General features: G+C 44.0%; 1 protein-coding gene across 3 annotated transcripts; it reads left to right on the plus strand.

Annotated features, from left to right (window-relative positions):
- Positions 1 to 25141, plus strand: prickle1a (prickle homolog 1a). Of its 3 annotated transcripts, none has more exons than XM_035642731.2 (8): positions 1 to 386; positions 17660 to 17863; positions 19928 to 20041; positions 20906 to 21043; positions 21936 to 22139; positions 22372 to 22558; positions 22658 to 23527; positions 23652 to 25141. In XM_035642731.2, exons 2-8 carry the CDS (start codon positions 17675 to 17677, stop codon positions 24512 to 24514), a joined length of 2565 nt encoding a protein of 854 aa, XP_035498624.2. In that variant the 5' UTR covers positions 1 to 386; positions 17660 to 17674; the 3' UTR covers positions 24515 to 25141. The 3 variants fall into 3 exon arrangements, with proteins under 3 accessions (XP_035498624.2, XP_035498626.2, XP_035498625.2); XM_035642733.2 differs by lacking the exon at positions 1 to 386 and adding an exon at positions 1356 to 1533; XM_035642732.2 differs by lacking the exon at positions 1 to 386 and adding an exon at positions 12702 to 12951.
- The last annotated feature ends 18 nt before the right edge of the window (positions 25142 to 25159 follow it).

Consider the following 25159-nt stretch of genomic DNA (forward strand, 5'->3'; position numbering starts at 1 on the left):
TGTGCGCCAGACTGGTCCGGTCTCTCCGCGATTGGTGGGGGCCGCCTGTTCGAGCCAATGGGCAGGGCGCACCGCTAATGTCATTTCACCGTGACCGCCGAGAGGAGCACCACAGCGCACCGTGCGCCACGGGGATGACTGAGATGCGGTGCCAGTGTGGGTGAAGTCAGACCAGGCTCTCTCTCTCTCTCCTCTTCCATGCAGGCAGTATTATCTGGGCTTCCAGCTTATCGCTCCCTACAGCTCCGGGTTCGGCTCCGCGGCACAGTGGTGCACCCGCCCGGGACTTTTCATCCAATGCCAATGAGACGCAGCGTGAATCGCCTTTCTCACTTCAGGAATATCGGTTGTGGATACCCGTTTTACTGAGACTGAACGCTTTGGGGGTGAGTGGATCGAGTCGGTGTTTGTTTTACTAATAGCATCTGTCTTTTGTTATTCATTTTTACACTTTCTACAATTATGGAACTTTGATTCCAAGTTTTACGCAATGGAATTGACGCCACTGCGCTGTTTGACCTATATTGTGTGCGTTAATAAGAAAACAAACGTATTATATAAAGTGAGAAAACAATCAATATAACATCCCATCTTGTGTCAGCGCGAAAGTGTCAACAAACTGACTTTTCATTTCTTCATCCTCCAACGTCGCTTTGCGCTTTTACGCGGAGTGGAGACACGTTTCCTCCCCCCACCCCGCGCGTGTAGTTCTCTGACGATGAAAAAAACTGAAACTTTAAAAGACGTGGGGCTGGTGCAAGTGTGGAGTCCCCGGGGGCCTCCAGATGTATGGACTCAGCTGTCGCCTGTCACTTCGGTGACAACTGGTCGGCGCTCCGTGACCGCTGCCTGTCCGCCACTGCAGGGCTCCATAGCTGTCAAGAGAGCTGTTGAGTGAGGGAGAATGTGCTCACACACCCAGGCCTCATGCAGTCACTCGCACTTTCTTCACTTCTTGCCTTTGGTTTATAAGGTTATTCGTTTTCACTCGCGGTGAAATCGTCCCTCAGTGAGCTTTGACCATCTTGATTGTGTGATCTGCATTCTTCTGCTTTTTTTTTTAAACTCTCAGAAACTCTCTGGGGGGTTTTAAAAGTGATCCAAACCGACTTATTGTGATGCAAAACTTTTGGAAAAATAAAACACTGCAAGCTGCTTGAATAAATCCATCACTCATTATCTCACACAGCTAAACATGCCGAGTGCAGTGTTTCCTTTTGGAGAACAATGACACACCCTCAAGTTTCAAACAATTCCATTCCAAGCAGTTATTAAACCTACAGGGCATTGGAGAGCAGCCACTGTTATATTTAACTAGGGATGTCTAAAAATGATATCTTTTGCTCTCAGTACAGTAAATATGTGCGTGTCCCTCTCGGGGGCTGACAGAATGACAGACCCACTCGGCTCAGATGGAGCGCAGGAGCGCAGAGTCAGACTGGCCTGAGATCTGTCACTATGGCCACAGCTGACACAAACAAGAGCGCCGCTGCTGATCCTGCAGGACGGTTCAGCCTGAAGCCTGTCAGCTAGGTGAGAAGAACAGACCCGGGACACGCCACAGTCTTCATTCAAACACATTCCATATCCAGAGTGTGGAAGTGATTTGTGGCAAAGGAGAATTGGAAATGTAAATGTAATTATAAGTTGGAGCACTTTAATAGTACAAAGGTAGAAGATTAGCTGCAGGTTCTGCACAATTACAACAATGCCACTTCAAAGTGTAGCTCACAGGGTCAAATGTTACTGTAACTGTTCCAGAAGCTTCTTTTCTTTCTTCCAAACATGGTCACTAACATCTGTGATTGCAGCACTTTTAACATTCTCTCCAGTCACTGTCCAGTAAAGGGAAGAGGGTGAAGAAAGAAATACTTTGAGTTAGTGTGTGTGTGTGTGTGTGTGTGTGTGTGTGTGTGTTATATGGGAGGAGAGAGAGAACACAGAACCAAGGTGGTGGTGTCACCTAGTGGCTGGAATAGAAGTAGACAGCTTCACTGCCTAAAAGAGTCACTACACAAACCAACCAGTAGCCTTGTGTTTACAACTTGAACTGCATCACATTTCCATCCACATAAGGGTGAAGTTAAAAGGCGATTAAAAGGTTTCGTGTAGTCGAGATCCGCAGCACATAAAGGCTGATTTAAACAATACTCCGGGCCCATGGTTAAATGAGAGCATGTGGGCCTTCATCTGACATCCAGCTTCTTTAAAAAAAGTATAGTTCTGTGTTGCCCCATAATTTCCAATGAATGATGTGCACATATTCACTGTAAATGTTATTTGATGAATTGACATACAGTGTATCCAGAAATCTGGCTCTCATGGTTCCCAGCTGCACTCATTTAATGTTTAGATGATCTAGCATGCAAGACATGTGTTCGGGGAGATTTGGGCTGAGCTGGTATTTTTCAGTGATCCGCTGCAGGTGAGAATTCTCTGCGATGATTAAGTTATTTATACACCAAACGATTTAGTAGCGGCGTTGTTTTGGAGCCGCTCCACGACGTCAAACGGTGATGGTTCACATCTCATTTCCAAATCCTTAAAGGGAATCAAAGTTTTCCATTAATGGAATCAGGCAACTTTAAAAAAAAAAAAAGTTTTGTTCTAGATTGGGTGTGTGTGAATATGAGAGGGAAGTAAAACCATGGGCCTTATCATAATTGTTCTTGGACACAGCAATGGAAACAGGCCAGATTCTCCTCAGCCAACCTGGTGTTTTTGAGCGCAACTCAGTAAATGTGGATTGTGTTAATGTTTTATTTTAGTTCCGACGTGCATTGTTAGAAACTGGGCAGCAGTTACACATAGGTCTGTGTTTTGTATGAGCACTTCATAATCAGCTTTCATCTAGAGAAACTTGCTATAACATTAGTACACTTAGTACCCAGCAAGACGGTTGGAGGTGGAGACAAATCACAGACATGCAACCAGCCTCAGACATAAACAGTGTGGCGTGTTGTGGGTGCTTGCGTGTGTGTGTGTGCATGCGTGTGTGTGTGTCTTTTGTCACAGGCTACATTTGGGGACACATTTCAGGCTAAAATCCAGTCACCGAGGACGGCTTGTCCACTTGGGAACATGTGTGCAGCACAAAACTTGTGTTCTCGATTAGGAAAAAGCTGATTTTTGGCTTAGTGGTTAAGGTTAGGGTTAGGGCAAGTGTCCAGGAAATTAATGTTAAGTCCCGAAAGGTGACCTATGACTGTGTGTGTGTGTGTGTGTGTGTGTTTGTCTGACATGGACAGTGACAAAGTGTTCACCTATGTGTGTGCATGACTTCTCTGTAGGTGTTGGAGAGTGCCTGTATTTGTGGCAGACACCCAGCTGAGTGTGAATGAGCAGAATATAAGTCGCAGTGCCCGTCTGTATACGTTTTCCACTGTTGATTTAAAAGCCCAGTACCAGTGAAATGTACACAGAGGCCTGTTTGTGCAGAGCCAGAATGAATCACCCTCGCGTCCGTGTAAATCGCCTGCAAGCCAAACACTCTGGCAGCCTTTTATCCCCAGACGTGGTCCAGCTCACCACAGCAGGGCTAAAAGCAGAGCGGGACAGGGCCGTGTGTTGTGAGGAGCTGTCAGAGGAGGCCAGTCTTTCATGGCTCTGGACGCTGAGATGTGGCACGGAGTCGGGTTGCCATAGACAAACTCCAGAGAGCAGAGCCCATTGACTGTAAACTGTTTGTGGTAGGTTGGCAGGAGGCTGGATGAAATATGGCTTGTTTGAACGCCGGTGGTCCCAGAATCTGCGGGCACCGGGCCTGGCTGAATGGACAGTGGCCGGGATGGTCAGATTTAGGGAACTGTTACACTGCGGTTAGTTGAGGGTGGGATAACCACCGTGGACGCTACTGTCTGCGGGAGAGATTATTATTTTGTGCTTGTCAAGTGGTAAAGTTCCCCGCCAGTAACTTTCGAACGGCATCATGTATGAGAGTCAGTGGGATTCGCCTAAAGCGGTGGCACACATTGGATCCACATGCTCAGCATTATTCTAAAGTGATTAAAGGCAGTTAGTGATTGTGCGCCTCCGGGCACAACTCCGTTTATTAGGAGCTGCAAGATGATGTTAGAGGAAAACAGCTTTGGCTCACACACTGGAGTTTAGTGCCCCGGCAGATCCCTCGTAGCCACACGGCATAATTGCGGGACCAACCATCAGACCACCGCGATGATGAAAGTCATACTCGACACACATGTTTCATTATCGCCACCATGTATAGACATGATGCTCAGCGCTGAATGAATACTGGATAATAACCACGGCGCAGTGCTACAGAGGTGGTGATTATGAACATGCCTGTCTTTGATAAAGGGGAATAACATATGTAAAGATGCCATATGTCAGCAGCTTTAGCGATGGAGCTTTTGGAAAAGATGTTCTGACCCTGCCTGACACAAACATGGTTGTCTGCAGGAGGCCATGTTTGTCCCTCTCTCCTCCACATCTATATGGATCCATCCAAACTATAACGGCATCACAGGGCTAGAAGCAAAAGAAAACACATTACCCTGAGATAGTCATTAAAAAGCCCAGCTCATTTCCCCGGCACACAACAGGGGATTCAGTTAAAGCTTTCCGGACCCTTGGCTGGAAAAATGTAAAACAGCCCCCAGCTCCCCACCTCTGTCTCCCCTTCCTGTGGCTCTTGTTCCTCCTGCCCTGTTGGCATTGTCACAGGGGTGGAGTCAGTGAGCGTGGATGATATGGAAAAGGTCAACGGGGTTTCAAAATGGGCTCTGCAGGGCAAGGGATTTTTGGGCTGACAACAAAGGTATTTCCTGAGATTTTTTTCAGAGAGGTTACAGATGGTGGGGTCAGTTCCTGGAAATCAGCCAGAATATTCCTCTCAGAACTTTTACTCATTAAAACTTTGATCCAGTCATATTTTAATACCTCATTAATCAGGTTGGGAAACACAGGACTTTGCCAACTCCTAAACCGCAAAATGATGAATTTAAGTAAGATGACTTATTCAAAGTGAAATGCATTACAAAGATATAAACAGGAACACAAAGTGATATGTCAATACATTACGCGCTTCCAGCCGTCTTGGAAAATGAAAACGTTTATTTGAAGATAATTCTGTATGAAGACATAAGGAGCTTAGGTAGATTAACTGTGTCCCTCTTTCTCATATTCTCACTTACGACATCAAAGTCAAATTTAAAGTGATATTAAGCAATATTAAGTTTGCCATTATTACCGTTATGTTTGTGACATTTGACAGCACTTTAATCTCATGATGTATCCTTGTGAAGCACTTTGTGACTGGTGTCTGTGAAAGGTGCTACATAAATAAAGATTACATACTCACTTACTTATGTTTCCTCTCTTCAAACAGAGGGAATGTATTATCAGTTGAAAGAGAGTCATGGTAACAGTAAAAGTAGAGGTTGCAGCCTAATATACAGATGGGTCAATATTGACAGAGGCCAACTGAGGACATGTCTTGCAGAGCAGCAGCCTGAGGCGCACAATGGTCCCACTGAGCCGACGCAGAAACTCGTTCATTTGGCCACAACAACCTGACGGCAGCTCCTAGTGAGAGGAGACTTTGAATGAGCTGGGCTTTTGTTTGCTATGCTCGCACTGTCTTCCTGTTAGGGGCTGGGCTCCCAAAGAAAACAAGAGCAGTGGCTCACCAGATGTGTACATCTGTGCATGTGTCCCTGTCCGCAGGCAAACACGCACACTTGACAATAATGGGAGAATGTTTTATGATGTTGAGAAGGAATAAAAACTTGAAGAGAAAAGGGAGCTCGGATTTTATGAGCGGGATTATTATTTTTCAAAACATACACAGCGTGTGCCCCCGCTGTGTCACATGTTCCTTTATGCAGGCCGAAAATGGTTTGGTGTCATTAGTGACCTCAGTTTTAGCAGCTCCAAAAATAACACACTGACGAGCGAAACAGACCCATTATAGTGATGTTTCTAAGAATAAGCGCTGCCCTGGAGGACTGGTATCCTTAATGTAGGCAGTGATAAGGCAGCCAGTTGTGTTCTTTATTCTACACGTACAATGTGCCAACACACACACACACACACACACACACACACACACACACACAGGCACACACAGAGATCCAAGGCACTAACAGCCCCATGTCAGGCCTGTATACTGTATCTTTAAAACTTACTGAGGCCTCCTGAGGGCTTCAGATTGGAACAAACTAGACCTTAAAAAACACACACACACACACACACACACACACACACACACACACACGTCGACAGCTATGTTCTATGTATGTACCTGTCTTCCACAGACAGGCTTTTATAGCCCACCTCTTTTCCAACTTGCATCTAATCCTCTCCTTCACTATTACTTTCCGGAGTATGATTACACCGATCTGGTCCGAGGTTTTCCCACAATCAGCCTCCAGCCTTACATGAAAATAGAAGAGCTCAGTGAAAGAATTTCATGCAGCCAGGATTACAGATTTCAAATTCGGGAAAATGAGATCACTGGTTTTGGATCAGTGCTCAGAATCGGCAGATACACTGAACTGAGGTATTAGAATTGTCACTATGAGAGAGAAGGTGGGATGGTTGTTTCCCTAGTATAGAATAACTATACACTGTGTTTATTATTCCTCATGGACTTCTGTCTTTAACTATTTGTTCTTATCTTGTAGACTGAATGAAGTTGACAACACACCCTAAAGACACCTTCAGTGCATGCACCATGCAGAGGGTAATGCACATTGGCTTATTTATACACTTGTAGATTTGTCTTTTGGAAACATATGTTTCTATTATCAGGACATTTTCAGTCTTTTAAAGATATAAAACTACAAACTTCGGAAAAAGTGTGGAAAAAGCCACATTACTTTCAGGTATTAAAGGTTATCACTCCATTTGTTGCCTAATACATATCATTCTAGTATTCCACCCAATCCATTATGTAAAACTGCAAAACGATAAAGTCACAGCATTTCATCTACAGATGACATATCAAACGTATCAAAATATACGTTGACACCACAAAAGACACAGAGAGAGACTCGGTGTGGCAAACAGATGCATAGATAATCAGATATAAGCTCGCCTCCCAAGATGTAGGACCTCCACACATGCATCTTTGTCCTTTTCAGATATGTAAATACACGAGGCACACATCTATCACCCAGTTTCAAACACAACTGCCGAACGCAAACAAATCCAGACAGCTCTCCTCCGCCAGGACTCCTCGTCCAGTGGTCCATCTAGTAAAGAAAGTAAGTCTAGGACCTTTTTTATTCTGTACATTTGAATGTGAGTCACATGCGGAGGTGAAAGGGTCAACAACATCAGAGCAACAGGGAGCCTTACAGCGCAGATGATTGGGCCTCTCCTCTGGTCTTTCTGATGTTTTTACCACCACCTTAATGACTTAAATTGTGTCCAATTAAGCAGATCTGGAGAGAAGCATCCCGGCTCTGAGTTCCCTCTGTGCTGTGGCACTGGAGCATGTGTTTAATTAGAACGCTCTAAAAAGACTAACGGAGTGTTTCTCCAGGAATGTTAATCATTAGTGGGATCCTGACTGAGCACTCTTAACTGTTTTAGAGTATTGTTGGCTTCCATGGTTTGCCTTTTGAAGCCGCACGGCTCAGGAAAATGCTTCCACGTGTGGACATTGCCAACTTTTTCTTCTTCTCCTTTTTTTTGAGACTGCATCCTGCCCTTCCAAAATGAATTGCTCGTTGCACTCTCGACCCGAGTATTGGCCGTTTTGTTACGGTGGGCTCATTCATGTGTCCGTTTGAGCCTGGGGCTGGAAACACAGGAAATACTTTGCCTGCCATTTGAGGAATATGCTGTTTGACTTTGAGGAGAGTTGAGGGGGAAAGCCCAGATGTGTGTGATGCGTGAGGTTTAAGTGCTGTGCGAGTTAGACTCTCTGAAAGTGTGAGGTCATAAGCTAAAAATTTGAGCGTAGTCTCAAAGGTCACAAGTGCTGAGCCTGGACATTGATGGGGAGCTGTTTCAAGCCGAGTGATCAAACCTTTTCACCTTACATGGAAATGAATGCATGGAATACTTGCCAGTTTTCCTGTTCATGCGGGAAATATTAAAGTTTTATTGAAGAAATTTAAATGATGGTGAAAACAGAGACGTGTTGGCCAAACTCGCTGGCTTAAGGTGTTAATCTTGCTGTTTTGTAATTTTATGTCTATAGTTTGTCCATGGAGACCACACATGACAGGCTTTGCCCATAGCTGATCCAGTGCTTTTGTCAGTGCAAGTGTGTAGTGTAAGAGCGGCCCATTCATCCTTGGCCCACTCTGTGTGTAGACAGCCACAGGCTTTTGTTGAGTTATAGTGTCCTCAAATAAAGGGGCTTCCTCCCTTTAACAGCCCGGGAGCTCTGTCGCTCCACTTCCCATTGTTCCCAATGAGGTCCGGCTTTTACAACTAGGTGAGAGGGTGTCAAATTGAGGGTGAAATATGACCTGTCCTGATCGTACATCTCTACAATGTTTAGAAAAGCAGTTAGGGAGCAGTGTACTTATGATAAAGTGAAGAAACCACCAGTGGGCTGACACCAGGCATTGTTCAGCAGATACTTGTCATGTATTACAGGTTACTGCATGGAAACTGGACATTCAAGTTCTTTTACATCATACGCAACACAGTATGGCAACAGCCAATTACCTAAAGCCGAAATAAATGGGTAGATAAGTAACAAGTTCACTGATCGCCTCCAGGACAACGGTACCATTAAAACTGACATTGTCTTCTTAATAATTATTGTTGGTTTTATACAACAGCATTGCATAATGTAATCTAATAATTACCTACAGACAGCTTGTTTAAGCTTTGTGACCTTTTTGTTGGTGTTAGAAAATTTGATTTTCAGTCAAGAGTTGAAAAGTTCAAATGAAACCATATCTCGTCACCAATTTAGTCCAAAAAGTCCTCTATTTCTTTTTTTATTTAGCATTTTTGTTTCCTATTCAGCGCTCTTGACAACCACATGATCTTTAGTGAGGTCAAGTGTCAAGTGAGTAGATATGTCTTTAATTCTTTACAAATGTCTCTTGTCAGAAACTAGGCTCAGATCTAAGCTTTCGGCTGCCTGCAATGTGTCAGAGTGAAACAGTAAAAAGGGGTTATGTGAGGGTTATAGGGCTAACAAGCCCACAGTCTGACCTGAGTTTGTCAGCGCCAATCTAGCTAAGTCAATATCAATGCGCTGACTGCTCCACCAGTTGACCTTTTCCTCCCTCTTTCAAGGCGTAAAAGGGATTGTTGTTACAGTAGAGTGATAGGCTTTTATTGGCCTTTATAACTGAGGCTTTTGTTGGGCCTGTGTTCTGCTAATACCCATTGGCAAGTCATTTAAACCCTGAGAATGCCTACTTTTTATAAGGAGGCTCACACACCAGTGAGAGCTATTCTTAACAATGGTCATCAATGAAGGTAAGTTGGAGACTGACCCTCCCTTTGGCCCTTTGGTACCCCAATTTATGACATGTCTTCTGACCAAAATTTGACTCGTTTAAACAGATTACAGGAGACTTTCATTTATGCTAGTGTCCATCTCCGCACAATCTTTCCCATCTGGCATTCACTCATTAGCCTGAGATGTACGTAGCATTCAGCGTTGACAAAATGCTTTGTTTTATGGGTCCCCCTTCTTCAAGGACATGTTTGGACCAGAGAAGAATGCAGCTTTATTGGGTGTTGGGTGTTGGTTCTGATGATCATCCCTGTCCTGTTATTGTCAGGGCATGCTGGTCATGGTCTTCCTTGCCGCTTGCACAGGATGGTGTCATTTTTTTTTTTACAGCAGTGAGAAGGTGTAGACCAGGTGTGAGGTGCTGTTCAGGTCGTTGTGGCTATGACAGGGGAATGGGCCGTAAAGCCCTGGGGCCATAGATTTATGGGTCATCTGGTGCTCTCTAAGGTCAAGGGTCAGGGATGCATGACTTGCCCATCTTTATATTATTCAACTATCTGAGGCGAACCTTGAACTGTGCTGCCTGCTGCGTCTAACTATGGAGTCGTACAAACTCATAATGATTTTCAGAATGTCCGAGAGACTAAAGATAATCCATAGTTACTTCATTGTCAAAGATCATTGTTTTCTTTTGCGATTTTCAGTGTAATAAGTCCCTACATTTGAACTTGAAAGAGGTCTGTGATTGGCTTTTTGAACATTTAAACTTTACTCAGCTTTGTTTAGAATAAAAATGACTCAACACTTTTAGGAGGGCCAATGTCAAAATCTTGAATTGAATAAATAAGCCGCTCATCTCTATATTTTGCTGCTTTTAGGAATATTCTTTTAACTCATACTGCTGTTGGCAAATACAGTCTGCAGCCTTTGTCCAGGTTAGTTTACCACCATTAGCTTTGCATTACATTAATGCCTCCCCCCCTACAAGGCAGGATGCTGTGTTGTCCCTCCCCTCTAAGACTTGCTAATGGAGCAGGGTGCTGTGTCTTTTGGACCAGCACAAAGGCCTGAAGTTTGCTGTGAAAGGCTGCCTCTCCTCCCTGGCCTTGGCTGCTACCACGGCATTGTCCGCACACCCATACTGTTCATGCACCATGAAGACAAAACTTAACTCTTAGCTAAAGGGAACATCAACAGGTCTAAGCTGCATTTTATTTTTAAATGTAAATGACGGTGAAATGACATTCACCGTACACCACCCACAATGTGATGTTTCAGCACATAATGGTGTGAATGTTAGGTGTGTGGGCAAGCAGAGGATGGGGAGAGTGACAGTCAGATGCTGTCAGTCATGCAAAGGTAGGCTTAACTACTGTAGATATGCGTGGCCATCTTTATGGCATTCTTTTCTGACTGACAATCGGATTCAACAACCACATGCTTACTAGAAAGTATAATGACCAGTTTGTGCAGCAGAAGATCATTGTCTACGTGCTAAGTTCCATATATCAGGCGATCCGTGATCTGATTAAAGAAGACTGTGGAATTTGCACCAAACTAGCAGTGAATATACTATGGATTCCAGTTTTTGTTCCACTTTCAGTGCTTTTCTAAGACACATTCGTGAAACTATTTAGTTGCATCCACTAGCCTGCAGCGTAAATGCTCCATGCATGTGTTCAAGTTCACAGAATCAGGTCCTGACGTCATCGCCACAAAATTAAACAGCCGCTAAAATGTTTTTCAAAGAAAGCAATTTTAGCTGTTTAATAGATTCCTTGCTTGCTTGTAAAATGTTCCACTGCTTGGTTTTACAGTCTTAAAGTATGTTAAAACTCCTCAACAAAACCTCACACTGAAAAGGAGAGGCTTGCAGAGACAGACTTGTGTACACTGTAAAACATGTCCTTTTTGGAGAAAGTAACACTTTGATATTGCAACCAAACAACCACAAAAGGATGCAAAAGGTGCAACTGTCCAGGATTTGAACTGAACTGGTCACCTTTGTTTTCTGAGGCTACAGCAAGAGAACCACGTTCTGACATTCCTGGAGAGGTGAAGGAGAGGTAGAGGTCAACTGTGTCATTGCAATGGATGGGCAGTTGTGAACATTTAGGTTTTTAAAAAAGACATCTGTAATTTAAGTTCCTGTCTTTCCAGTACACGATACAGGCAAACAGAAAGCTAATTATTATTAGGTTTGTTATTAGGTTTGTTGTATAGCTTGTTTCAACACACTTTGAATACTGACACTTTGAATAATAATTATTATTATTATTATATGATATATTATTATTATTTGGTTTGGGATATTAAGACAACTCAATTAGGGCTGTTACTCAAAATGCCCAGTATAAGTTTTTGAGACCCGGCTGATGTATTAAATTAGCTTGTTTTGTCAAAAGTCCAAAACATAAAGATATTCACTAAACTATCATAGGAAACAAAGGAAAGCAGCAGATCACCCCATCAAAGAAGACTGAACTAGTGAGTTTATGCTGAATGGACTCACAGTTTTATCTCTGACCTGAGCATCATGTTGTTTCTTTGCAAATTCAGTGACTCCTCATACATTTGACTATTTTGTAGAACTCGTACAACAGATGCCCACAAGGAAGTCACATGTACATATTTTGTATGACACAACAAAGTTGAGCTGTACAATGTTGGACATTTTTAACCCTCAATGAGACAATATGAGGCTGATAATTACAGATTTGTGGTGAGCTGGGGAGACGGGTTACGTGAGGTGGACCCATCCTACATAGCGATAAATAAGCCATCTTTTGTTCACTCAAGCCAGCAATCTCATATGTGATCATAAGGCTGCAGTTGGCAAACAGCTCTCTGTAACTTTGTGACATTTCGGGGTGCAAAAGAAAAGAGGGACAACAACCAGAGAAACCAAAGCCTGTCTGTAGCAGTCACCACCTTCCCCACATCTCTGAGCTGTTGATAGGCAAGGAGAACGAAGAATGTCATGTGAAAGCTGTTGTGGATACGAGGCGGTCACTGTGGTAAAACGAGCTCTGGCATCACTGATGTGCTACTTAAAAGCGCAGTTCCTGTGAGCTGGAGCTCTACCGGTGGTTCTCATTTGGGAGCATATGTTTGAAGTATGAGGGGAGGGTCAGCGGAGGAGAGACGCCTCACTCTTCCATGGCCTGCTGTGACTGGCTACTCCGAGGTTAAGGGGGCGGGCTGAGGTTAAGAGGGTTGGGTTGGGGGAGGAGGCATGGTTGGTGAGAGAGACAAGGGTGGGATGACCATCTGGTTGAGCTCCTCCATGTACACGCACGCGCACACACCCCTCTCCCACTGTCTCCCACGCACTCAGACAGACATCTCCCTGACTTTTTACAGCCTCAGCTTTGATATGGCCTGTTACTGTGCTGACAGCTCGGGTAGAGAAGGCTGACTGCTCCTGTCCTGGAATTAGAGCTCTGAGGATCTTGTATAGATATGGAGCCCAGAGGCTGGTGAAGAATCTGGGACTGGATATTGTGGTGAACAGATCCATTTTCCTGCTCACCTCAGGAGACTTGTCCTACACTGAGGTAAGACCAACAGGGAAATGACTGAGGAAGACCTAATTAGGTTTCACAAAGGAACGTGGTTTGGTTGCAGTGAGGCTGAAAGAAAGATGTTAAAGTTTTGCACCATAGACCATCCTTAACCTAGTAGTAGATGAAGTATCTGATGCCGATATATATGTAAGTATATGTTCATGAAATTCTTTGGATTATTGAGTTTAATTTGTATGGTTTAATTATTAATAACAGTATTGCATAATTCTCAATGAGAGATGAAGTTAAAGGCTTTTCTTTTGAAGTACTTTTTTTTCCAATTAAGTTGGTGTGAAAAGGTGTTAATAGTCTCCTTCACAAAAAAACTGAATCAACTGGGATGTAGATGTGTGATGTCTGCTATGTGACAGCAGCACGTGAGTAGAGTCTCAGTCCACTCTGGCCGGTGCATGCAGGTGGTCTCCCTAGAGCAGATCTCCGTGGGCATGTCACTCCCATCCATTTGGTCTTGAAAAAACAATCTCCCGGCCACGAAAGGAGGCCACCAGAAGTTGACCAAACTCCAGCAATGTAGCACCGCAACAAAGCCTACAGCGAGCTACTCTCGGTGCTTATTCTTCGATATTCAAACGGGTTGAAATTAGAATATCTCCTTGCTCTAGTTTTTTGCAGCTCCCTGTTTAATGATGCTCAGTTGGTTTATTGATTCTTTCAATTACAGGCTCACCCTAATCACTGGTTTTGCTGTACATGTGAGGCTGCTGACGTATTCAACGATCTAACTGTAGAACAAATCTGATCGGGTCTCAAAGGGATAAAAAAATTAAGTGCCCGTAGTTGACAGACATAATATGCTGCATATCTTGTCTTACATGAAAAGAATCTGCGTATTCTCAGTTCAAGCTCATGCCAGGGGAAACTTGTTTTTCTCTTCAACTAGAGCCCTATCCTGCATTACTGAGCTTGCAGGAGCCAAGTTAAACATGTTGGGCCGGCCCAAACTGACAGAGAGCACTGTGTTGGGTTGTGTGCATGTCCATCATCCACTTCCTAGAGGAATATAGACAGTAATTCAGACCAGAAGCTGCTTGTTTTCCCTGTGCACTCTCTCAGGGGTTGTTAAGCCATGGCTCCAGTGTCTGGATCTTGGGGGACTCTGGTTGAAGTGTTGTTGAATACTCTTTTAAATGTCACTGGAGGCTGTATTTTTTTGGTCAATCGCAGTATGAGGTCCTCTGAGAGGTTTGTATTCCTTCAAGTGATAAATAAATCACGCTGTAGTTCACCCTGAGTATCTGCAGGTCTTTCTTCAGGATGAAAAGAAATCAGAGGTTATTTTGTTACCTAATGGATCAAGTGTGCACCCAGTGCCACCCACATATTCTCTGAGCCTCTGTTACATAGAACTTGTTGCAATATAAGCTTTCTGTGTAACAAAACTTAGAGTCATTGTGCACTTACTTTCTAAGACACAGATCTCCTCATTCATTCCATATACTTGTGGGAGGTTTTAAAATCTTTTCACTGAAAACCTTTCACAGCAAGGATGTGTTTGAGCTTCCCTCTTTCACCTGCCTTGACTTAAATGTCCTCCCATTTGTGGAACAAGACAAATTAACATTTTCATACATGTCAGTCACCCCATTTTAGCCTCAGCCTGATAACACCCCCACTACCCTCTGGCCCTCTGTGGGCAGATCAGTGAGATATGCAGGCCTGCAGCTCCCAAAGCCATGTTAACAAGCACCTTTACAAAAGAGTGAGGGGCTGTTAAACATTCAGGACTGCAGGGGTCTGGCTGGAGTGGGAGGAGGGCAGGGCAGGGGGAGCGGAACAAGAACCTTGTTGGAAGAAAAACTTTAAAAGCCAGCACGTGATGAGTCAGTGAGTTGGCGAGTTAGTGTGAGCACGGTTAAGTTAGTTGGCTCAGTGCTTCTGTCATTCAAAAAGTTAAGGAAGCATTCTGGGCAAAGTCAGAGGAAATGAACTGCATGACATCCAAGGGAGAAATTAGCATGCGAGCAGATGTGGTTGCATGAGAAGGGTCTTTGCCTAACACCAAGCTGTGTACATCCTGTATTCCTCTTCGCAAGCCTGGCTGAAGTTCAAGCCCAACATTCCTTTGAGTCAGGTTTGGCTGTGTGAGACATCCTCACCGAGACTTGGCCAGCATGTGAAAGCAAAAATCTTTTTAAGAAATGTAGTGCATGAGTGAGTCTATGCCTGATTAAATATGAAGCTGTGAAGCTGGTGTCTCTTGGCTCCTGACTGAACCTGCCTATAGTTAGCTATCTCCCACGTGAAACCCTAGCTACTCTCAAACAAGGCCACATTTTTGCAGGTTATTTCGGTCTCATTTGAAAGTCAATAGACGTGAATAGAACAAGAGAGTGTCTTATTTGTCCCCCTACTTCTTCATCTGAAGACAGGTTATCTTTGTCTGAGGGCTTTAACTGTCATGGATATGGAGATAACACACCACATCTTGAGGAGAATTGAGGGAGATAAACAGGATCTTGATGGAACAGGCCTTCACTGGATTTCTTCACAAAGGCACCATTGTTCGGGACATAAGAGGCCTTTTAATGGGACTTGTCATAAGGCAATCCACCTGACTTGACACTTTGTGGTACAATGCAGACAGGAACTAAAAAAAATACTAAAAAAAACATGAATCCATTGCCTTGTCGCAACTATCATTCACGCTTAACTCTGATTATTTTCGACTGGTCTGGCTAGACAGGGGCCAGTAGTTGGCAGTGGTGAGGCCTTGGGGGGCTGACTTGTCCTTGAGGATGATGACTAGATATGATTAGCCAGGAGCTGCATGGCCTGACGTGAGGTGTGTGGAGGGGGAAGGAGGAGAGACTGGCTTTCCCGCTATCTTAGAGAGAGTCGTCACTAAACGAGAAGCAGGGCACACTGTCATACAGCTGATTCTGACAAGGTGTTTATGACACCGTAGTGTGTGTGTTGACCAACATAGCTATGTGTGTGCACACCTGTGTCCATGTTGGTTTCAGCGTAAATGTGTGCATTCCCACTTCACGTATGCATAGGAGCTGCACACGCACAAGGGCAACCAGGCATATATATCATTCCAGGAGAGAGCGCAGATTTTCAGGGCCCTTCATGTTGTTCAAAGGCTGAATTTGAGTGTGTCTGGTTTTCTCAGCTGTCTCTCAGTGGCCCTCGTTGCCCTTGCCAGCCATAGGGGGTGGAGGCTTTGGGGGAGGTGGTGTAAGGGCCAGGCTGCTGGACGCTGGCTGGGCTCCCATTTGATCTCAGCTAGGGCCCTTGGCCTGTGAGAAATGACCACAACTGGACACACATTCATCATCTCCGTGTGTGCTTGGCTCAGGAAGTAAAGTCGTAGGCTATCAGGAGTGATTTGTTCAGTGACTAATGGTTATTCATAATTAGTCTCAACAAAAGAAGCTTTTGCTTCACAAGCTAAAGGAACTCAGTGTCATTCCTTGTTGTCAAAAAATGGTGACCTGTTAGTTTGAATTTGTAATTGTCAGTTGTGGCCAGTGGCAAAATGTACATACATATTATTTAACGCTTGACAAATGGATACAATTCATGAAATGCTGTTTTAAATCCAGATATGCACTGGTTTATTTTCTTTCTATCTTTGTTGCTACTGCAGTACAGTCATGTGTGGAAATGCATTGGTGACTGTCGCCACCACACACGTAGTGTGCCAGTCTTTGATCTCCATGATCTATTTATTTCCTTCCATCGCATTGTCAGTGACCAACCGAGTATCAGTCGACCCCATCCCTCCCTAGCCGAGTACTTCACCTGTCTGGCATGGCTCTGTCGTGTCCATCTTGAAGATGAAAGGATGATCAGACACTCAATGTGGCAGGTTGGAAAACAAACAGTCCAAAGGAAAAGGGGAGATGAAGGGAGAGACCAGGCTTGTGGACATTCTCCATATGTTGGCCCTGTCCTAAGGCCAGGCTTGTGTTTATACAGACCTCAGGCTCAACTGATGAAGCCAGCATCAGATCCCATGTGGTGGCCCCTCTGGGGACAAAGTATGACGCAGCCCCTCAGCAGGTTAAGATGATGACTCAATCAGACCAGCTCCACAGATAAGGTGAAACAGCCCGTCACTGGCGTTGTTCTAACTTTTGTTTTGGTGGTATACTAAATGACAGTATGGGAAAGGAATATGAGTTCTGTGCAACATTCCCCAAGGCTGGCCATACATATAAGAAACTCTGAATTCACTGTGTGTATTTATGAATAGCAAACTGCTTGTTAGTGTCACTATAATGACATCAGACGTCATCTCATGAAACTTTGGGAATTTCCTAATGGTCTCTATGTCCTCAAAAGCCACGAAGAGGGAACATGTTTAACTGCCACCACAATAGTAGTGAAAGGGTATAGTTTTCTTTATGAGTGTCTTTATGGAGTAAACTCATCACCAAAAAAACAAGAAAAAGCTTGCTCATATACCATAATGGGCTTTTTTGGGGGGGGGGGGGGCATTGATGGTGTGATTCAGATGGTGGTTAACATTCAGTGGAGTGGCACTGGCATGAGAGAAGGATTAGATGGAGTGAGGAAAGCATTATGTGGTGACAGGCTGATGTAATGGCTTGTTAACCGAAATTTCATTTTCTTGTCCACTTCAATCCTCCCTCCTCCACTTGTCCTCCAACACAATGAATTTTTCTTGTTTCCCTCATCCTTACATTTTTTTTTACTTTTGTCTGTCTAGTAAAAAGAGACTCTGATGAGCCTGGCGAGTGCAGCAGTGTCGGCGGTTGGCTTCCCAGGTGGGGCACGCCAGAGAGACTTGATGATGGAGCAGAAAGTCAGTAAGCTGACCTCTGGCTTCCAACGCAGCTCCACCTCTGATGACGACTCAGGCTGTGCGCTGGAGGAGTACGCCTGGGTACCACCTGGCCTTCGGCCTGAGCAGGTGAGCAAAACAATGCTTACATTGGAGTATTCTTTGGGCTAATTCATTAATTTGTTTTGAGCTGCGTTAAGATATAAATGGTAAATGGACTATATTTATATATAAATATAAATAGTCTTATTTTATGACTACACTAAGCGCTTTAAAGGGGCAAGTTACATTCACCAATTTACACACATTCATACAGCGCTGCTATTGACTGCGCTTATTCTGTCACATTCATACACTTTCGGAAGAGCCGTCAGAGGCAGTTCAGGTTTGAGTGTCTTGCCCAAGGACACAGGTCCGATCAGCAATGTGGACTGGGGGAAGCAGGGATCGAACCGCCAACCTTCGACTCTACCTCCTGTGCCATAGCCGCCCTATCGTGAGACAAAGAATACTCGAAGAACAATATTGTTCGCTTTATCTATACTGTCTCTTTCATCGGTCCATAAATATTTAATTCCCCAATCACAAAAGTGAATCACGGTGTATCCTCTTGACACAGAATAAAAAAAGCTCTGACCTGATTCTAACTCCCCTCTAGCCCATTTGCTTGGCCCAGATAAATGCTACTCAGCACATTACTGTATATCCTACGAGCAAGAGTCTCTGGATAAAAGAACCTATGGGTCAGACAACATATCTCATAAAACTTTTGCTTCGTCCCTTTGTTTGAGGCAGACTTGTCAAGCTTTACCAGGCAGCCAATTATAGGCAGGATGTGTGTACTTTTATTTACAAACTGCGGTATGGCAAAGTCTGCTTGTGATTATCAAGTCCTCTTTTAGGCGGAGGACTTGGTGGGTTGAGCCTGCTGCTGCTGGAAGGATGAGGAATCAAGGGGCCGTCTTTTAACAAGCCTTCCCCTCCACAAACACAGGCAGGAGTGTTAGTTGTGTCCGCAGGGCAGCCAGTGTGATGTGGCATTTTCCCAATTCCTCTTCACTCCTAATGTCTCTACCTCCTGCTTTCCTTGTTAAGCAACATGTATGGAAGCAATGTGGGGGTGATGGGCAAAAAGAGATGGGCTTTCAGCAGCAGAACACCTGAAAGTCTAAACATGCAGGGCCTTTTGTTTGGAAAATGCGTGGGTCAACTGTAATGCCTTTAGTGCAGCTATTACCCTGAATAGGTCATGTATTATGGGTCATCATTACAGTGAAGAAACACATAGGGCTAGGTGATAGCTGACTGTTCCCCAGCCCCTTAGGAGCTGGATGAGGGGCAATAGCAGCATGAAAATGTGCATAATTTATGGTGGGGGGCAAACGTTGGGTTGATTGTCAGGGTAAATTGCGGTTTCCCCCCCTAGACGGCCAGAGCTGCAGGAAGCCCCCCTAACACACAAGACAAGCACATCCCACCTCTTTATCTGGCTGGCTGTAATAGCCCCTCCCTCATAAAGTTTAGTTTTCAGAGGCCGGCCCCAAGGGTCAAAGTGCCATCGCAACAGGCTGCTTTGTCCTGTCCTGTGACAAGCATATTACTGGGAAAATACAGCCTTTAAACTGTTTTGACCTGTTGACCTGTTGGATTTGTTAAGTACAGAATAAAATAATATAGCTTGGAAAAACCCCAGCAAACACTTTGATTGACAAACTCATTCGTCCTTACATCTTACACAGAGCTGTCCCAGAATGTGTCTGATCACAAATTAATGTGTTGGTTCTTATTTAAACACAGAAAGTGTGTTTAAATATATATATGTGCTGTTCTTGTCCAAGATAATAACATGATATATTGCTGTGATCCAATGGATGAAACTTTGGGTTTAAAAAAGCTCAACTTCTTGGAAGCTGAAAAACAGCAATATATTCAGATTGATGACCCCACATTCTTAACAATATATCATTTGGAATAAGTTTCCCATTTTGTTGTGTGGGAAATCATTGAACCTTTCAGCTTAACGAAAAAGTTTTTTGCGTACATTTTCTATTTTCTATTTTCTTATATGTTCAGATTTTTGAAATTTTAACATATAAGTTACCAAAAAAAGTACCTAGTCTCGATGCTTTCAGATTTTACTTGGTGTCAGATGGCGTTTGCCTAATTGCCTTACTCAATGCTATTATTCCCCAGGTCCAGTTATATTTCTCCTGTCTGCCTGATGATAAGATCCCCTATTTCAACAGTCCAGGAGAGAAATTCAGAATCAAGCAGCTCCTCTATCAACTGCCACCACATGATAATGAGGTGAGAATATTTTGAGGGCATGGTTGTAAATGCAATGCGGCATTAGAATATTACTCTACGCTACTCTAGCATAGCTTGACATAGAGTAGCTGGATCATTTGCTGCCCGCTAAACCCACAGCATAAAAAACCTTGTGATTTCCATGCCATCCCACTAATGTGAGCCCTTGGCATTCACGTTGACATGACACTGGGGGATTTTTGTTCCACAATCTTGTAGACCTGTAATGTGGGCACAATGTGACTTTTGACTTGATGATTTTATGATGTTTACTGGGAGCCCCCACCAGTAGGATTCCTGTCATAGCAGTGGTTTATATGAGGACTGCTCAGCAGGCGACAGGGACGCAGACTGAAAGAGGCTTTATGTGATGCCACCACCACAGTGGCACCACAGTTCAACTTGGCTGTCTTTCGTCCTTTGTTGCCCATCCTCTTGGTTTCATTCTAAACACAGGCCTTGTTTGTGTAAACGTCTGCTTTCCCTCTTGTTAAGGCTTTGGGAAACATCAAAAAGGCCTGTTGTAAAAATGAGATTCTCAATCAGGGACTGTGGGTGGAGATATGTAGGGGGTGTAAGAAGGGCAAGCTGGGGTCAAGAGTTGCCTTTGTTCAAGATGCTCTGGTATGCACTCTGCCCTCTAATACTTACCTAAGTTTATAACCTTTATTAGAGGCCAACAGGCTTGAAATTCGATCTTTCAAGGGGCATACTATGAAATGGTCACTAACTATTCATATCCCCACCCAGCAAGTTTTAGTTTTTCAGTACTAGACCTCCAAAGGAAGGAATCATCGCATTTCTCGATGTGAAATTGTGCGATTGTAACATTGGTTAACCATAACTTATCACCTTTCTTCCCAGGTGCGTTATTGCCAGTCCCTCAGTGAGGAGGAGAAGAAGGAGCTACATATGTTCAGTGTCCAGAGGAAGAAGGAAGCTCTGGGGAGGGGTACAATAAAACTGCTGCCCCGCAATCTTCTGAACAGCATTTGTGAGCATGTATGTTCCCTGTCTTGCTTGGATCTTTTACAAATTGTAAATATGGACAGGATTGGGGAAATGGCAATGGTACGAAGTAGTATTAAAGTCAAGGACCGAGCACACATTCTTACAAAATCCAACTCTCTTCAACTTGAGTATTGAAAAAAAAAATCTTCCTGTTCTCTGTGCATCTTGTTCATGGGTATTTAGCTAATCTATATAAAGTTTTAACTAAAACCCAGAGGGAAAGCTGAAATAAAGATATCAATGTGAGCCATGCTATTTAAGCGATCCCTAAACACAAGCTGGATTTGCAGCCCTGCAGACTAAGCAGTATTCTCTGCTGAGTGGCCTGGAGTGGCTCAGTTTCATTCAAAATGTACAACAATGGCAAGGTTGACAAAGGATGCCCATAGACCTTGTCAAAACATAGTTCCACTGATGTACCTTTTTACAAGACATCCATACTTTTCCATGACTTTTCCCCCTCTTATTTTCTTCTTTTTAACCATTTGTCCTATCCAAAGTCACCGTATCTGATTTGAAAAGTCATGTCTTCCCATGATGAACTGGTAAGAAGGATAGGTCAGGAAGGAGAAAAAAACTGAAGTTAGGACAACACACCTGTACTAAGATCTTGGCCCATCTCATTTAACCCATCAATAGGCCAAATGTATTATGATGTTTTAGTTATTGTGCGACAGACTTTGTGTTACATTAGAAGCAATTATGGGCTTGATTACTAAGTATAATGTATGTCTATGCAGTTGTGTGATAGATTGCTTGATAGATGCAAATGCCAACAAATGATTCACATAACCCTATCATAGAATAATTTGGAATTACAGCTAATGTTTGAGTAATTTCGGAGTATTATAATCTACCATGTGATCATGTCTGCATATTTCAGTGCGGTGAAAACATCAACGGTGGGGAAATGGCAGTGTTCGCCTCAAGAGCGGGGCCTGGGCTGTGCTGGCACCCTGCATGCTTTGCCTGCTCCACATGTAAAGAACTGCTGGTGGATTTGATATTCTTCTACCATGATGGAAAGATCCACTGTGGAAGGCACCATGCTGAGCTACTCAAACCACGCTGCTCAGCCTGCGATGAGGTAAAACCACAAGACAGAAATACTGAGAAAAACAAGGTCGTTGAGGAAAAACGTCTAGTCTGAAGTTTATTGTCTTTCAAATTTCCTTTAGGATAGCATTAACATTTATTCTACTTCTCAACTGGCTTGAATAAATTCAACATAAATATACTGTAGAGACTGGTGACTGATGACACCAAAGAAGACAAAAGATGGCAAATCTTTCTCATACAGTGTACATCTTTGTCCACAGATTATTTTTGCTGATGAGTGCACAGAGGCAGAGGGTCGTCACTGGCACATGAAGCACTTCTCCTGTTTTGAATGTGAAACAATCCTGGGGGGGCAGCGCTATATCATGAAAGATGGCAGACCATACTGCTGTGGCTGCTTCGAGTCTCTCTATGCAGAGTACTGTGAGGCTTGTGGAGACCACATTGGTAAGACAATAATTTTCTAGTGTTAAAATAAAACACTGTCATGATTCTCAAGCCTTTTGATCAGTATTGCTAACCAGCTCAACATTTCCCCTTTTCCAGGTGTTGATCATGCCCAGATGACCTATGATGGGCTTCACTGGCATGCCACTGAGGGCTGCTTCAGCTGTACCCAGTGTAAGAGCTCTCTACTGGGCTGCCCATTCCTACCACACCAGGGTAACATTTACTGCTCTAAGGCCTGCAGTCTTGGGGAAGATGTACATGCCTCAGACTCCTCCGACTCTGCCTTCCAGTCAGCACGCTCACGTGAATCCAGGCGCAGTGTGCGCATGGGCAAGAGCAGTCGCTCAGCTGATCAGTGCAGACAGTCACTCCTCTTCTCACCTTCGGTCAACTATAAGTTCCCTGGCTTCAGTGGAAATGCTGATGACACCTTGACCAACAAGCTGGCCCACATGAACTTATCCGATGAGCATTTCTGGAGAGGACGTGGTGAGGAGACTGAGGCACCTGAGGACCAGGAGGAGGCGTGGGCTGAGCATGAAGACTACATGACTCAGCTGCTATTAAAGTTTGGAGAGCATGGGGTCTTCCAGCATGCCAATGATTCCAGACCGACAGATTTCTGGATTGCAGAAAAGGATTCAAAAACGAAGCAGGAATCGTCTAGAGCTGTTGGTGGCACTGGTGGAGGAAGGGGGAGCCTAGCCAGTAAGAAGTACCAGGCTGACATGTACTGGGCCCAGTCACAGGATGGGCTAGGGGACTCAGCCTACGGAAGTCACCCGGGCCCGGCAAGCAGTAGGAAGATCCAGGAGTTGGAGCTGGATCATGCGGCTGGAGGAGGCTTCCAGGGAGAGGAGCCACGATGGTACCATGACTCTTTGGAGTGTATCACAGATGAGTTCAAGAAAACAGATCAGAGTGTCAGAGACTCCATGGACTCACTGGCTCTTTCCAATATTACAGGTGAGTAGACATGTCATGACCAGGTGTTATAAAATAATAATTTATGCATAGGGCAATGGTTGACAGTTATAACCGATTCTTAAGTCTATTTGCAAACAGTTTATTTTTTCTCTCTCATCTCCAGGGGCCTCAGTAGATGGTGATAGTAAAGATAGACCTTTGGTATATTCCCTGCAAGGTTTCCATGAGCTGGAGACAGAAGACTGTGATAAAACCAGTAATATGGGCACCCTCAACTCCTCTATGTTACACAGAAGTACAAACTCCCTGAAGAGCCTTGTGTTTGAGCAGGAGGGGGAGGCAGAGGAAATTGTTCCAGAAGAGGTGACAGCTCTGCCAGTGGACAGTCCCAAACCTCATGTCCCTGCCCTTAGGAGGACACGCTCACAGTCTAGACCTCAGCAAGTTAAATTCTCTGATGATGTGGTAGACAATGGCCATTACTGTGATCTCCCAGTGCGCCAGCCCCCTATGAGTGAAAGGACTCGACGGAGAGTGTACAACTTTGAGGAACAGGGCCAAGAACTTCAATCTGGTCGTCACCATCACCACCACAGGAGGCGCCGCAGTCGCAAGTCTCGCTCTGACAATGCTCTTAACCTTCTGCCCAGGGAAAGGGCCCAGATGTGCTACAGAGTGGACCACAGAGGGAATACCCATGGCCCTAAGGGACACCAAGCCATCCACGGCCAGCCCAGTCCTGCTGCTTTGTCAGACTGTGGGCTACAAGGCCCAGCCATGGGGAGGTTCTTGGGGCTATATGGGGATGATGATGACTGGTGCTCCACATGCTCTTCTTCTTCCTCTGATTCTGAGGAAGAGGGCTTTTTCCTGGGTCAACCAATCCCTCAGCCCAGACCCCATAGACACTACTACACTGATGACTTGCCTGTCCCTGTTGTAGGCATGTCTTCTTCTGCGTTTGGCCAACGGACTAAGTCCAAAAAGAAAAGAGGGCACAAGGGGAAAAACTGTATAATTTCGTAGACTTTCCTTATTTGCTTTGGGTACTGCTCTGCCATACATCTGTCACCATTTAAAATGCAACAACAACTGCTTGCTATCAAATGCTTTACAGTAGTTAATTTACCAAGGTGTTTGTGTAAGACACAAGTTCTTATACTAATTCTTCATAGGTGTCTATATGGCTTCTATAGCAATAAAACCTTAAAGTAAGAAAGTATTTCAAAATAATGTATATTTATGAAACACCAACTGAACTGTGTTTTGTAACAGGGCAGATATGAGTGTATATATTGTAGAATTTGAAAAACAACAACCAAATGGCTATTTTTTTATACCCTTGCGTTAATGACATGCTTTGTACCAAATGCCTAAAACATTTAATTATTGGTTAATGGTACAGAGACATTTTGGGTGTCAGAAATATTATGACAAAATTTACTCTGACCCAAGCTCTTCAAATGTGTTTTTTCTTCCAGGCTTGAGCACCGCTAACATAAGAGAAACACTGAGTGTATTAAAAGGCCTGGTTGAGTGGTGTATTTATGGTTCACTGTATCGCAAGCAAATCATTGTAATCTGTATAAATGTACAAACCGGAATATAAGGCTAAGATAGATGATAATTGTAATAAAAATATCTATATATCAAGATTTGTGTTGTTATTTT

The sequence above is a fragment of the Scophthalmus maximus genome, chromosome 7 (assembly GCF_022379125.1).
Source record: "Scophthalmus maximus strain ysfricsl-2021 chromosome 7, ASM2237912v1, whole genome shotgun sequence".
In the NCBI taxonomy this organism is placed as follows: domain Eukaryota; kingdom Metazoa; phylum Chordata; class Actinopteri; order Pleuronectiformes; family Scophthalmidae; genus Scophthalmus; species Scophthalmus maximus.

Bases quoted from the DNA above. Each gene is read 5' to 3' on its own strand.
- prickle1a (XM_035642731.2), top strand. From the start codon at position 17,675: ATGAGCCTGGCGAGTGCAGCAGTGTCGGCGGTTGGCTTCCCAGGTGGG. The intron at 22,559-22,657 runs GTAAGACAATAA...CCCCTTTTCCAG, and splicing joins GGCTTGTGGAGACCACATTG to GTGTTGATCATGCCCAGATG. The intron at 23,528-23,651 runs GTGAGTAGACAT...TCTCATCTCCAG, and splicing joins GGCTCTTTCCAATATTACAG to GGGCCTCAGTAGATGGTGAT.